This window comes from Garra rufa, chromosome 12 (assembly GCF_049309525.1).
Source record: "Garra rufa chromosome 12, GarRuf1.0, whole genome shotgun sequence".
NCBI lineage: Eukaryota > Metazoa > Chordata > Actinopteri > Cypriniformes > Cyprinidae > Garra > Garra rufa.
Genome location: NC_133372.1, coordinates 30,086,401 through 30,101,486, shown reverse-complemented (window position 1 = coordinate 30,101,486; position 15,086 = coordinate 30,086,401). Strand labels below are relative to the sequence as shown.

The 15,086-nt window shown below is 35.1% G+C and overlaps 1 protein-coding gene across 2 annotated transcripts in view; it reads left to right on the top strand.

The window, feature by feature from the left end:
• The window catches only part of brinp3a.1 (bone morphogenetic protein/retinoic acid inducible neural-specific 3a, tandem duplicate 1), a 45,649-nt gene that overhangs the window by 14,578 nt on the left and 15,985 nt on the right, over positions 1–15,086 (top strand). For both annotated transcript variants that reach the window (XM_073851525.1, XM_073851524.1), the window contains exons 3-5: positions 1,937–2,124; positions 4,085–4,269; positions 13,755–13,860. In XM_073851525.1, coding sequence (XP_073707626.1) covers positions 1,937–2,124; positions 4,085–4,269; positions 13,755–13,860 — 479 coding nt within the window. The remainder of the gene's footprint in view (positions 1–1,936; positions 2,125–4,084; positions 4,270–13,754; positions 13,861–15,086) is intronic.

The following is a 15,086-nucleotide window of genomic DNA, read 5'->3' as shown; positions in this document are numbered from 1 at the left end:
TCTCTTCCCCTCCATTTGTCTTTCTCTGTCTCATTGTCTTTGCTGCTCTTGTTTTCCGCCGTCAATAAATGTCATTTGTTATTATTTAGATACATACACACTTAGCAATCCATATTCTGTAATATAATATATAGGGTATAATGAGGCAAGATGACCCCTAGGGTATGCTGTGCTGTATTTTGACATTTGTGACAACATCAGATCAGTTTTCAGGTTAGAGATCTGAATTTTCAGTCAGTAAAATTGATAAGATGCATCTACTTTTTAATAAACTTTTTGATTTAGTATTTTACATTAACGAAACTTCAATGTTTAATGTAAAATGGGTAAGTACACTGTAAATTCACAAAATTGCATGTACTGTAATTAAAAAGAAAAAAGATTTTGAATTCTGCATTTCTTAGCTATTTTTTTTTTTACCACACACTACCAGTCAAAAGTTTTTGAACAGTAAGATTTTTAATGTAGAATGTACAGCAGAATTCTCTTCTGCTCACCAAGCCTGCATTTATTTGATCCAAAATACAGCAAAAGCAGTAACATCGTGAAATATTTTTTTCTAAATGTAAAATAACTGCTTTCTTTTGAAAATATTTCAAAATGTAATTTATTCCTGGGATCAAAGCTACATTTTCAGCATCATTACTCCAGTCTTCAGTGTCACATGATCTTTCAGAAGTCATTCTGATATGCCGATGTCAGGATTCTTTGATGAGTAGAAAGATCCAAAGATCAGCATTTATCTGAAATTAAAAGCTTTTGTATCTTTATGCACTATACCATTCAAAAGCTAAGAGTGAGTATAATTTTTTTTTCTTTTATTTAGCAAGACTGCTTTATCAAAATGGATCAAAAGTGATGATAAAGACATTTATAATGTTACAAAAGATTTCTATTTCAGATAAATGCTGTTCTTCTGAACTTTCTATTCATCAAAGAAACCTGAAAAAATTCGACTCAGCTGTTTTCAACATAATGATAATAAATGTTTTTGAGCAGCAAATCAGAATATTAGAATGATTTCTGAAGGATTATGTGACTGGAGTATTGAGGCTAAAAATTAAGCTTTGAAATCACAGGAATAAATTACATTTTAAAATATATTCAAATAGAAAACATTTTTTTTAAACAGATGCAGTTAGTAAAATCGCAAACAATCTTGACTGGTAGTGTTTCAAATTAATATTAACACAGTGGAAGCATCTTACTATTACTTACTGTTATTTAAGTATTAAATAACGTATAGCCTCGTTGCTACAGTTGAAGTTATATAAGTAAGATTTCACTGTATTGTGCTGGGCAGCTTTTGCTGTAAATGAATAACAGAAAAAGGATAGTGGCAGCTGATTTTCTCAAACAAAATTCCAGCTGTTCTCATCTAACAGACTCCTCTTGTCTTTTATCCGTGAAAGAAAGAAGCTTGCCATTGTTACAGATTAGTCCCAGTCAGCCCTTTTCGGTGCAAAAGTCAGAGGGAAAAAAAACTAAAACAAATTGCACCATTATGTAGAGGACAACAGCTTTAAAAGCGGGCCAGAGCAATTCCTAAAGCTGAAGTTAGAAAAAAAAATATAAAGAGAATGCATAATATGATTTGAATTGCAGGCACGGGGGTCATGCAGTCATCGCATTTTCTCCTCAGCAGGTCTTAACCGAATATGCGTTGTACTCAAGCTGCGTGAAGGTTTCTCAGACCTCTCTTTAAAGGTTTTTTTTTTTTTTTTTTTTTTTTTTTAGGTAGGGGAATTTACAGAACGGCTTTTTCAGAAAAGCTTAAACTGTACTGTTGCTCACACTGAACCAGATACTAAAACAAACTCTCCCAGCTGTTGAAAAAATGATGTTCAGGATTTCACCCTCCTGTGTCCATTGTGGCTCAAATGAAGGACATTTCCAAATAGAGTGTATGTGTGTGTGTTTTTGCCTGACCTTGCAGAGAGTTTGGGCGCTGGAAGGTGAACAGCCTGGCTCTGGAGAGAGAGGACAATGGCGTGGCTCTACCCCTCGATCCAGAGTTCATGCAGACCATCAGACAGTTGGGCCGCAGACCCACCCTCGGTGCCATTACCGAGAACATCATCAGGAAATATGGCACGCACTTTCTGCTTTCAGCTACACTTGGAGGTACTTGAACAAAGCTGACTGTTCATTTACATTTTGGCAGACGCTTTTATCTGCCAATTATTATTATTATTTTCAAATTTAACTCTATTGAATGTCATAATTTCCATAGATGAATATTATATTTTATCTTCTTATATATATATATATATATATCAGTTTAGGATCAGTTTACATCATACATCATTATATCAATTTAAATCATAATCATTTAATTGGCATACAAAAAATGCAAACATATGTGACCTGGGAACACAAAACCTGGACCACCAGTCCACAAATAGGCTTTCCATTAATGAATGGTTTGTTAGGACAACATTTGGTTGAGATACAACTATTTGAATATCTAGAATCTGAGGGTGCAAAAAAAATTAAATATTGAGAAAAGTGTCTTTAAATTTGTCCAAATGAAGTTCTTAGCAATGCATATTATTAATCAAAACTTAGGTTTTGATATATTTACAGTAGAAAATTTACTAAATATCTTCATGGAACATAATCTTTACATAATATCCTAATGTTTTTTGGCATAAAAGAAAAATCAATCATTTCAAACCATACAATGTATTTTTGGCTATTGCTACACATATACCAGTACTACTTAAGGGTTTGTGGTCCAGGGTCACATGGAAAATGTAAAATGTATACCTATAACCCTACAACAGCCAAAGCACTGGATTAAGTTTACTAAATGATTCAGTCATTTTTAGAAAATAATAAAGTCTTCTTCAATAACTAGGGCTGTCAAAATAAACATGCTATTTTTAATGCATTTACTTGATTTGACATTTGGCTTTCATTCTGCGTCTTACTTTTACCAAAAACCCCACTTGGCAAAAACATTTTAGTCAACCCAATATAAACACATGTCATCTGTTTTTGATTTTGGTCAATTAAAAAAAGAAAAGTTAGGGAAACCCTGGGTATTAAGACTTTTATGGCTTAATACAACATAAATGATGTCTCTTACTGAAATATGTAGTAGAAAACAATTACATTATTTGAAAAATCCACATCGTTTTATACATATTTTGGACTATGATGGATGCCATTATTTTAATTATGTGAAACGGCTGCACTCGTGAAGCTACTTGTGCTTACCTGTTGCTATTTTTACAGAATACACAACTCAGAAAATAAAATACTGATACAATGCCACATTGTGTGGCTTTTGGTGGTAATTTTCAGTCAAAGGGCAACAAGAGAACCGATGTAAGTCTTCACTGCTTTTGAGCGATAAGAAGAGGAGAAAAGAATGGGAAGATACCTGTGGACGAATAAAACTTCATAAAGACCTGCGTCTTTGTTCTCTCCACTTCAGCCCTGATGCCCTTGAGGCTTTTAGAGAAATCGTTTATGTTATATATTAAGCCTGGGTATTAGAATTTTTAATACCCAGGGTTCCCTTTGAAAAAAGTACAAAAAAAATAAAAATACAACAGTTGTAAGACATGGTCATTTGCACAAACAATAATTAGAAGGACATCTGTTGCATAAATCTGCTTTCTGGTGACTTTATATAATATATAAATTTTCTTCCATGTGGATCATCCACATAACCTGCCGAAGTTGATAATTACACAACATTATTTCCGCTTAAATACTTCAGTCAGCTGTCAGCCAAATTAATAAGATTACACTAAAAACTTTAACATGAAACTTTTTTTAATTGATACATTTTCATATGTTCATGAACTGTACATCTGTTCAGCATTATGTAAAGTGTAAACAGTCTTTTATTGACGGTTTATCTTATTATTATTCATAAGTGTTAGCACATTTCATTTATACTGTAATTAACTGAACATGTTTTATTTGATAAATCATCCATTTTCTATTGCCTTCAATGTATAGATAATTCCCTTGCTTCACTTTTCCTACCATAAACACAAAGAACCTTCTTTATAAAGCCATTTTCCCCCTACATTCCTCACTCTTTTATGTTGCTTTGACCCTGTTGCAGGTGAGGAGGCGTTGACTATATTTGTGGACAAGAGGAGGCTAAGCCGGACGGCCGACCTGACTGACTCAAATGGCACGGCTGTGACTCTGGAGGCCCTGCACCAGCTGGCTGCCTCCTACTTCATAGACAGAGAGAGTACTTTGCGCAAACTGCACCACCTCCAGATTGCTTCCACTGCCATCAAGGTAACCCTGTGGCCTAGATGCGCACAGACCTAGGGACCTGACCCCACCGTTTGAAAGCTTATTTTTGGAAAGCAGTTTGACTTGAGCACGGCTGTTTCTATTGTTTTGCAGCTGCATCATTTGGAGATCAAAAGAAGTGGGTTAAATGTTAGAGAAGCACAGCCGTTTTGCCTTCATTTTTGTTCCTGGTTGTGGAAATTATATGGGATTAATGAAACACAGGTTTAAACAAAATGAGGTGTGTATGCTGATTAAGTGCATTTGTGTTTGAATGGCAGTGTTTTAACGCACATATTCAGCCCTTGGCTCTTTGACACATCATACATCACTTAATCCAAAACAAGTTACCCGTAGCAAGCAATATGTGTCAGGTCAATGATTGTGCTTGAAACAGTAGCCCACGTATTCTGCACTGAATGAGTTAAATGCCTTCTGCAGCATGCATTCTGCGCACTCGTAAATACAAGTTGGAGTGCAGGTTAGAGTTAAAAAGGTTTGTCTTCATTGGGGATTGGAAAATGTAAATAAATTCTGACCCTGGAACACAAAACCAGTCATAAGGGTCATTTTTTTTTAAAGATTAATAAATAAGCTTTACGTTGATGCATGGTTTGTTAGGATAGGACAATATTTGGATGATACACAACTATTTGAAAATCTGCAATCTGAGGGTGCAAAAAAATCTAAATATTGCAAAAATCGCCTTAAATAGCAAATACTTTACATCACTAATCAAAAATTAAGTTTTGGTATATTTATGATAGGAAATGTATAAAATACCTTCATGGAACATGACCTTTACTAAATATCCTAATGATTTTTGGCATGAAAGAAAAATCGATAATTTTGACCCATACAGTGTATTTTTGGCTATTGCTACAAACATACCCGTGCTACTTAAGACTGGTTTTGTGGTCCAGGGTCACAATTAATAATTCAGATTCTTCTTAATGATTCCAGTTCCTTAATAATTGCATTAAATATTATTTTATTACAAATATTATAAATATTCTAGTAATATTTAGGGTAAAAATATCAACTACACATTTGAACTACACTACTGTTCAAGTCTTTTTAAAACATTTTGTAAATGTCTGTTTTTGAGAAAAAAAAAAAAAAAAAAAAAAAAAAGGCTCACCAAGGCTGCATTTATTTGATCAGTAAAAACAGTTATATTGTGAAATATTACAATATAAAGTCAGAATTGTGGGATATAAACTCACAATTGTGAGAAATAAAGTCAGCATTGCAAGTTCATATCTTTTCTCAGAATTGTGAGAGATAAACTCGCAATTGCGAGTTGTAAAGTCCAGTTCTGAGGGGGAAAAAAGACTGATATGTTTCCAGAATTGGCAGTTTATATCTCACAATTCTGACTTCATTTCTTATTACTGCAAATTTATGTCTCGGAATTCTGACTTTATAACTCGCAATTGGGAGTTTAGTTTCTCAGAATTGTAAAAAAGGTCGCAATAACTTAGAAAAAAAAATATTCAGGGGTGGAAACGGGCTTCCATAAGTCATAAATGGTAGTGTAAGTCAAATTTAGTGGCGGCATAAATGAAATGTAATATTGGCTATATAATAAACAAATTATAAATTATACTAAACCAAGAACTTCAAGTATTTCATTAATTATTATTTATAAAATACTGCTGACAAACATACACATTTTCATATAAACAACCAGTCAGTATCTTGGGTTGTTCACCCAAACTGTATTATTTACTAACCTTCGTTGTTCCAAAACCATAATACCTTCGTTCATCTTCAAAACACAAAATAAGATTTTTTTTCTATGAAATCTGAGAGCTTTCTGAATTTTTCCCTGCATAGACAGCAATGCAACTGACAAAACCCAGAAAAGTAGTATGGACATTTTAATTTGTGTTCCAAAGATGAACAAAGGTTTTACGGGTTTAAAACGACATGAAGGTGAGTAATTAATGACAGAATTTCCATTTCTGGATGAACTATCCCTTTCATAGTTGTAAGCTGTACGCATTTGATTTACTAAAGAGAACTGCTTTATAAGAGTCATTCGTTCAAGAATCTGAGTTCTTCTGTAACTGGACTACTTGTGATCGTGTATGATGTATAATGATAAACACTTTTTGTTACGGTATTTAGTCAGCATTGGTGGAAGAACACACAGCATCAGTTGCTTCTGGTTTAAAACAATGAAACTCTGCTCCCAACCCTACTTCATTGTAGTTGATTTGTATATACAGGGAGCAAGACACATTGCCTCCTGACAGCAAGTGTCTTAGCTTAAGAGCTTGTAAGCTATCTTGATGGAAATGAGCAGATGGAGGTCCTTTTAGATGCCTTTATTTGCCTGGCATTTCAGGTGATTGATGTGAAATATTCTCAGGATCAGCAGTCTTTTAATTCAACCCATGGATTTTTACCTCACACGGATGAAGACGGATGTGAATACAAAGGCTCTCTATACCAAATTGGCGATTCTTTCAGTGGCAAACATACGTTTGAGAGAGTGGTCTGCTCGAATGGAAGAGCTATTTTCTTGGGGGAGGGTGTAGATGGAATCTAGCATAGATAAATAAATAAATATGAAGGTGCTGGTGGAATTATGCATCAGCGTGACAAATCATCTGTTCCATTTCAATAATTTCTTTGAGAGCCCGGCCCATTCGTCAGCCATTTTGAATGTAAGTGAGGTGTCAGGCTCTAATGAATAAGAGACTTATGAGGAGGATTTTCTGCACCGCCAATAATAAATGAATCTTTAACCTCCACAGTCAGAGACGACGGTGGACAGGAAATGCAGTGAGTGCCAGTTGACATCAAAGCATTTTGTTTTGATTTACAGTAGGGAGGAGTGTTAGTTGAGGTTTATAACAATCAGAGCATGTTTAGATGCTTAAGGATGGTTGGAGTATTCAAGTCTGCGCATTTTAATGTCCGCCTGCAATCGCGGTGATATACTTGCAAACCGTCATGCTAAGTGGCCAGAATTTATATCTCTGAAAAGGCTTGGATGAACACCAGGCAATGGGTCAAGGACTCATTAGAACTTTGATTTTCCAATGAATGGGGATTAGTAAAAATATCAGTTTTCTGATTAATCGTGATCTTCATTTGAACAATCCGATATTGATTGATTAATCATACCCCAGTGTTGCAGATGTCACAGAGGCAGTTTCTCCAGGCAGCCGCCTGCACAGACATACTCTCAGAAACACTCCTTTTATCTCGTATTACTCATCTGCATCAGTTTTCTATTCTAATCGAAATTCTGTGACTGTTTACCACTCTTATTGGAAAAAAATTATGTCCTAGTGAGTACTAAACTGCAATACGTCCCTCATCATCACCCACTTTATTTTTTCCTGTAATCTGTCCAGAGATAAAAATGTGTCAGGTTAATTAAGTAAGACTAAATTGTAACTGACTGTTTTGATATAAAAAGTAATTAATTTTTTATTGTATATATATATACTCCTAAAAATAAAGGTGCTTTAAAAGGTTTTTCAAGCGATGCCATAGAGGAACCATTTTTGGTTCCACAATGAACCATTCAGTCAAACGTTCTTTAAAGAACCATCTCTTTCACCTTTTTATAATCTGAAGAACCTTCTTTCACCACAAAAAAACTTTTGTGAAACAAAAAGGTTCTTTAGATGTGAAAGGTTCTTTATGGAACCATTTAGACAAAAAGGGTTCTTCTATTGCATCGTAAAGCACCTTTATTTTTAAGAGTGTAGTTGGTTTATTTAACATATTAGGGTTATAATATAGTATACCCTGATGTGTTGAAGATATAGCCTGTCTAGAAATGTATATTGTCATTATTTACTCATCTTCATGTCATTCTAAACCTATATGGCTTTTTCTGCCGAACACAAAATAAGTTATTTTGAAGAATTTTGGCAGTTTTGGTTCCCATTACCGTCACTCTTCAAACTGCGCAAAATGAAATTGCAAATTGAAAATACGCCCAAAGGAAACATATCAAAAGTGGTTATTCAGGCAATTTAAAAAAATAAGTATTTCATAAAATTCAGTGGAAACTGTTTTTTTTTCTTTTTTCGCATTTACAGGTCACCTAGGTACATAAAAAGTCACATGATCATTCTTTAATGTACTATAACCAGGGGTGCACAGCGTTAAACCCGGCGGAAGCGTGTATACTTGCCGGCAACCCACCAAAATAAAAGTTTGCTAATTTAGGTTTGAAAATGATAAAAATTCACATAAAAAAGTAAATATTATAATTTTATTTTTAGGTTTACTATAAAATAATTGTATTTTTATTTAATACTCCCTTTTTCATTTTAAAACATAACAGTATTAACACACTTTATTATTTTGTTTGTTATTTTATTTAAAAAAATGTACTTAAAAAATTTAAGTCTAATGATATTATTATCACTGTTATTAATTAATTTGTTTTTAGTTATATTTAATGGGTCACACTATGTGTGGTGTAAGGACCAAACAGTCAGTGCTTGTGTATATATCAGCCATGCCGCGGCATGTTTTCAGACATTTAATAGAAGCGTCTCTCCATGCTGCTTCGCTAAAGATACATGCGTACGTCTCCTTTGAAAAAAAAAGGCTAGTGCGGTGGCTGCGAATTATGTAAACCTACCAACATCCATCGACATTAGTCGCATAACATCGGTTAATGAAAACGCTGTCTTTTCGCAATATTTTTTTTTATTGCCATTTTTAATCGCAAAAGCTTTGCACAGATCAGCAATGGAAACACAGCTATTGACTTTCTTTGTACATTTGTCTATTTCAGTGGTTCTCAAAGTGTTGTACAAGTACCACTAGTGGTACTCAGGCTCCCTTTAGTGGTATGCAGAGGAATCACTAAATTAAACATAAATTAATGTTAAAACACAAAACATTTAATCTTTATTTGACTTTTACAGTACAGTACTGTTTTTAACTTTTAGGTACAACAAATTTGAATTTGTAAGCACTGTGCAGTGTATGCTGTAAGTGGCTGACAACAATATATATTCTTATTAGGAATAAAACTGCTTCCCTTTTGAACTGTGCAGAGCTGTAGCTGAATAGTTAGGCCTACTACGCTACTGTATTTTACTGTTGGTAATTATGGTGGTACTTGGAGAGCCAAATATTTTCTGAGGTGGTACTTGGTATAAAAAGTTTAAGAACCAATGGTGTATATAATGAAAGTCAATAGGAACCTAAAATATATAAAGATTTTTTTAATGTTCCCCAGAAGAAAGTCAGCCATACAGGTTTGGCCATACAGAATTCTAATTTCTGAGTGAACTCTATCCTTAAATAGAAAATGTAATAAATAGTACTACACTACTCAGTAATACAATAATTTTTTTCTTTCTTTTTTCCATTTGTATTCCCCATTCTCCTATGCACTGCATACTCAAACACATTCTTCTCTGTTAAGCAATGGAATCCATTTAGCATGATATGAATTCTTTCACCAGCTCTGTGGCAGAGTATATGAAGTGTAAAAAACTTTATGAAAGATTATGATTCGGAGAAAGAGTTGGGCATTTTGCCACTGGTAGTGCTTTGACGTTTGCCTGGGTCATCAGTCAAGCATCCCGAACACAAGCTGGGAGGCATGAAAACTCTGCCAGCACCTCTACACCTCCCCCAGTCTCTCCCTCTTAACTGCCATAAACCAGAGCGAGAACTTCCGAATCCGGCTGTGAGGAAAGAACGCTTGAAAAATCAAAAAGAATTTCCAGCTAATGCACGCAGATGAAGCTCTCTTGTAGAGAGCATGCCTTTGTGTTTCATTCTAAGATTTCACAAGCTGTAGCTGAGAGCATTAACCACTACTAGCCTCGCCGAGGATTCCCCGCTGCTTTCAATAAAGTCCTATTTTTCGTAGAGAAGGGTATAATTCCATTCTAATGCACACTTTCCTCCAATGATAAGCTTCCCCCATTGCGCTCACTGAAACGAAGGGCACGCTAACCCACCGGAAAGGGCCTTTTTATGAAAACAGCTGCTCCGATATCTCAAAGATTGTTTCAATGCAGTGTAAAAACATGCCTGATGCAAATAGGAAAACGCCTATTGACTAATTCTCTCTGATTAAATACAGACCCCATTCTAGCCGGAACTTTGTATAAAGCAATTGTATAATAAGCGCCAGTGCTTATGAAACATTAATGACATTTCCAACGTATCAAAAAAGCTGGGATCGGCATCTTAAAATGCATTATTATTCAAATATGTGGCTACGCGGGCCCACTGAGTGAAATTTTTTTGCATTCTTTGTTGGATTAATCACAGGTGGGAATTACAGAACTGTCTGTTTTTCCTCATTTACTGTCTGAGAAATGCAATAGATGGCTAATATTTATTTAGCAAGTCATTGTAGTCACTTTTAGAGGATTTTGAGCGTCTTACTGTCATGTTGTTTTGTACTTTTTTTTTTCCAGTGGAACATTTGTTTAAGAATCTTCTTTAAAGGATTAGTTGACATCCAGAATAAAAATCTCCTGATCATTTAAGGTTTTTGAGGCAAACATTCCATGATTTTTCTTCTCCAACTCCGAATCATCCGTCATCAGTTTGAACTTTTTTTGTAAAGGGCATTTGACTTTGCACATTCGCTTTGTTAACACTGGCTCAGTACTTCCGCCTACTTCAAACATGACCTTTTGCACCAACGTGACTAGTCACTGGTTTTAAAATATATACTTTTTTTTTTTTTTTTTTAGAAAATGACCAATCTTTTTGCGAGATAAGACCCTTATTACTTGGCTGTGATCATGTAGAGCCCTTTAAAGAAGTAGTTCACTTTCAGAACAAAAAATGACAGATAATGTACTCACCCCCTTGTCATCCAAGATGTCTTTCTTTCTTCAGTCGTAAGGAAATTATGTTTTTTGAGGAAAACATTTCAGGATTTTTCTCCATATAATGGACTTCTTTTAGAGTTTGAACTTCCAAAATGCAGCTTCAAAGGGCTCTAAACAATCACAGCCAAGGAAAGAAGGGTCTTATCTAACAAAACAATGGGTTATTTTCTAAAAAAAAAAAAAAAAAAAAGTATACTTTTTAACCTCAAATGCTCGCCTTGTCTAGCTCGGCAAGATGAGCACTTGAGATTAAAAAGTATATAAGTTGGAAATGTTTTTAGAAAATAACCGATAGTTTCGCTATATAAGACCCTTCTTCCTCGGCTGGGATCATTTAGATCCCTTTGAAGCTGCATTTAAACTCGATTTTGGAAGTTCAAATTCAAGGGCACCATAGAAGTCCATTATATGGAGAGAAATCCTGAAATGTTTTTCTCAAAAAACACCATTTCTTTACGACTTGGGCACTTGAGTACATTATCTGTAAATTTTTGTTATGAAACTACTCCTTTAAAGCTGCATTGAAACTGCAATTTGGACCTTCAACCCATTGGCTCCAATTGAAGTCCAATATATGGAGTAAAATTCTGGAATGTTTTCATCAAAAACCTTTATTTCTTTTTGACAAAAGAAAGACATGACATGGAGGTGAGTAAATAATGAAAGATTTTTCCTTTTTAACTGTGCTTTAAAAGTGAAGCGTATGTGCTGTGATTAATATCCATTCTATTTCCAGTGCAGTGTTTTAGTCTCTTTGCATGGCGGTAAGAGACAAAAGAATGACACAGTAACTATGTATAGAATGAGACGTCAAGGATCATGGGCGCCAGGTCTTCTTTAATAAAGACAGAGGGAACAGTCTTATGAACTTCGGAGTGATTGAGAGTGAACATTACAAGTCACAACTGACCCATTTCCTTGAATACATCCCTTCAGTCTTAGCCACACTGAAAGCGACCCTTATACCAGTTACTGATCTCATTAAAGTCTGCTGCTGCAAGTTCCGATGAGGTCAGCACAAATAAAACACTGCAGATAATTTGAAAAAATACACAATTTTCGATCCACATGGTTTGTACTCAGCATCTATAATGGATGGCACATAGTGCACACTCAGGTAAATTCCGAATTTCCAATTCAGATGCACTAGCGCCAGCAACAGTTCTCCATTTTTCTCTCTTTCATTATAGAAAGCCAGAGTTCTGCACATGCTCCGCTCCATCGGGCCCTTGTTGCGGGCCGGCTCATTGCTATGCATAGAAAAACCCATCTTTATACTTGCAATTGGTCAATTTTCCCTTTAAGTCGGACATCTGTCTTTGTTAGAAATTAATCTGCTGATCCCTGTAGAGGCTCCTTGGATTTTAATTAATTGCGTGGACGCGTCAATAAGAGGAATGGAAATGCCAGCGGTAGGCTTGCTGAACTTGTGCTTTTCCTCCTGATTCGGCTTTCACCGCCATGGCTTGAAAGTTATTTCAACACGCTGAATGGAAATTAAATAAAGCAGCTCTCGATAATGGGGATTTGCTGCTTGTGTAACACATTAGAAATGCTTCCTTGGCTTTTCCAGGTCCTCAGTCATTTTCAGTGGTTCACTTGCATGACAACAACTGCGTTCTGCTTGGAGGGTTCACTATAGTGTTTACTTTGTCTCATTTTTTCCGCTCCACCGTTTATCCAGTGACCCTCGAGTAGATGTCGAACAAAGGCAACTTTTCTTCCAACACAGAAGAAGAAAAGTTAGCTTCGCCTGACGGAAATCTCGGGTCACCATTAATCTACAAACACGACATGGAGACTTTTATTCACTCACCGGGGGAAATATTAAGGAAGACAATGTAGAACAGAGAACAATTTGTAAGTGACAGGTAGGAAGATATATTTGCCCACAGGCAGTGAGTTTTCTTCCCATGTGTCAGACGAGCCTTGATATACAGTGACTTTTGTCAGGGAAAAACTGAAGCTTTTGTCAAGAATGATTGAGCTGCGATCGTGCACCATTTTAACACAAATCTTGGATGGGAACAAAGATACCGTGTCGATAGTTTTGTCAGCGAGGTGTCAGATATGGATATTCTACTCTTACTTGTTTGTCTGCTCTGGAACACTGATTCATTTGACTTACAACCGTTTCTACTAACAGTCACATTTCTTTTCAGTATATACTGTCTGTTCTGCAATGCTAGCGGTGTTGGATTTAAAATATATCTGTTGATATGTACTAAATTGATTGTAAAATTCAAGACGCATTCAACCACAGGTCCATCCTGTAACCTTCACTATTTACGTACACCGAAAGTGCATTACGTTCACTGTGAAATATTGCCCTTCACTACATTAGTGAATTTGATCTAAATAATACCATAGCTTTCGCAATAACAGTCATGTCCTTGGTAAATTCTGGATGGCCGTTTGAGATCCTTCACAATATAGTCATGCGACATTATCGTTATATAGTTCTGTGTAGTGTCTAAAGCAATATGCCATTTTTGAGCTCGTAGAAGCACTGGATAAATCTGTGTTACTTTGATTTCACAGGACAGTCATCTGCCTGCTCTGCATATTTAATGGCCTCGGTGTCATTTCTGTCTCTGTTTTGCACAGAGTATTGTCATGTGCTTTCTCTTGTCTTCCCTTAAGGTGACTGAAACAAGGACAGGCCCTCTTGGATGCAGTAACTATGACAACCTCGATTCTGTCAGTTCCGTTTTGGTTCAGAGTCCTGAAAACAAGATTCATCTACAAGGTAGAGCATTTATTATTTAACTATATCCCAGACTTTGCAATGATATTACCACTCTTTTAATTTCATTCTTTTATGTCGATATTGAAAGTGGCAGCAGAGTGTTCACAGAAATATTACACAACTGTCTTTTGTTTTAAAAGCACACTTAGAAAGAAAAATGCTCCACTTAGTCTGTGAAGGTTTCAAGGAAATTTAGCTTATGAAAAGAAATTTATAAATATGTATTTATAATCCGTGTGCGATTTGCTGGGGGGATGCATAGACCCCCTCTGGTCTATGCATCCCTTCTTCTGGTGAATTATTTTTTTCTCGATCTAATTTAAATTATTCACACTTTAAAGTCCTGTTCTGAATCAAATTATTCGCCATACGCAATTTTAAGTTCTGTTTTGACTCAAATGATTCACGATACGCGCATTGAAGTCCCGCTCTGAATCAAATGATTCGCAATCTGATTGGAGCGCTTCGAAACAGTGAATCATTTTGCGATGCAGTGGTTTACTAATTTCGTAAAAACTTTCGTTGATACTTTGCTCACTTTCTCTATTTAATTTATTTGTTGTTTGAAATAAAATCATTACAATTAATAGGCCTCACTTACAGTGTTTTTATTAAATTGTGATCACGTTAGACAGTTTTCGTATTAAAAACGTTTCATGGCTTGACACTCATTATCTGGTTCTTTCCTAAAAAATGGGTATATAATGTGCATTGTTAACAGTTTGGTCAGCCTCCGCCTATGGAGAGAGAAAAACTTTTTTAAAAGTATCCCCTTCTCTTGCTTTTTTCATAAATCGCACACTGCTTATATTACTTAAAATATTTTAAGTTAAACTAGTATTTTATTATACAGTTCAGTAGTTTTAAGGTATAATTTTTCATGTTTTTGAAAGAAGTCTATTATGCTCACCAAGGCTTAAGGTTAAAAATATAGTAAAACAGTAATATTATGAAGTATAATTACAATTAAAAAGAACTGTTTTGTATTTTATTATATTATAATTGTATCCAGTGATGGCAAAGCTGGATTTTCAGCAGCCATTACTAGTTTTTAGTGTCACATGATCCTTCAGAAATCATTCTATATGCTGATTTGGTGCTCAATAAAATGTCTTCTATTATCAATATTGAGAACAGGTGTTATGCTTAATATTTTTCTGAAAACTGATACTTTTTAATGTTATTTAATAGTTATAACATATTTGTAATATTATAGATGCTATAGA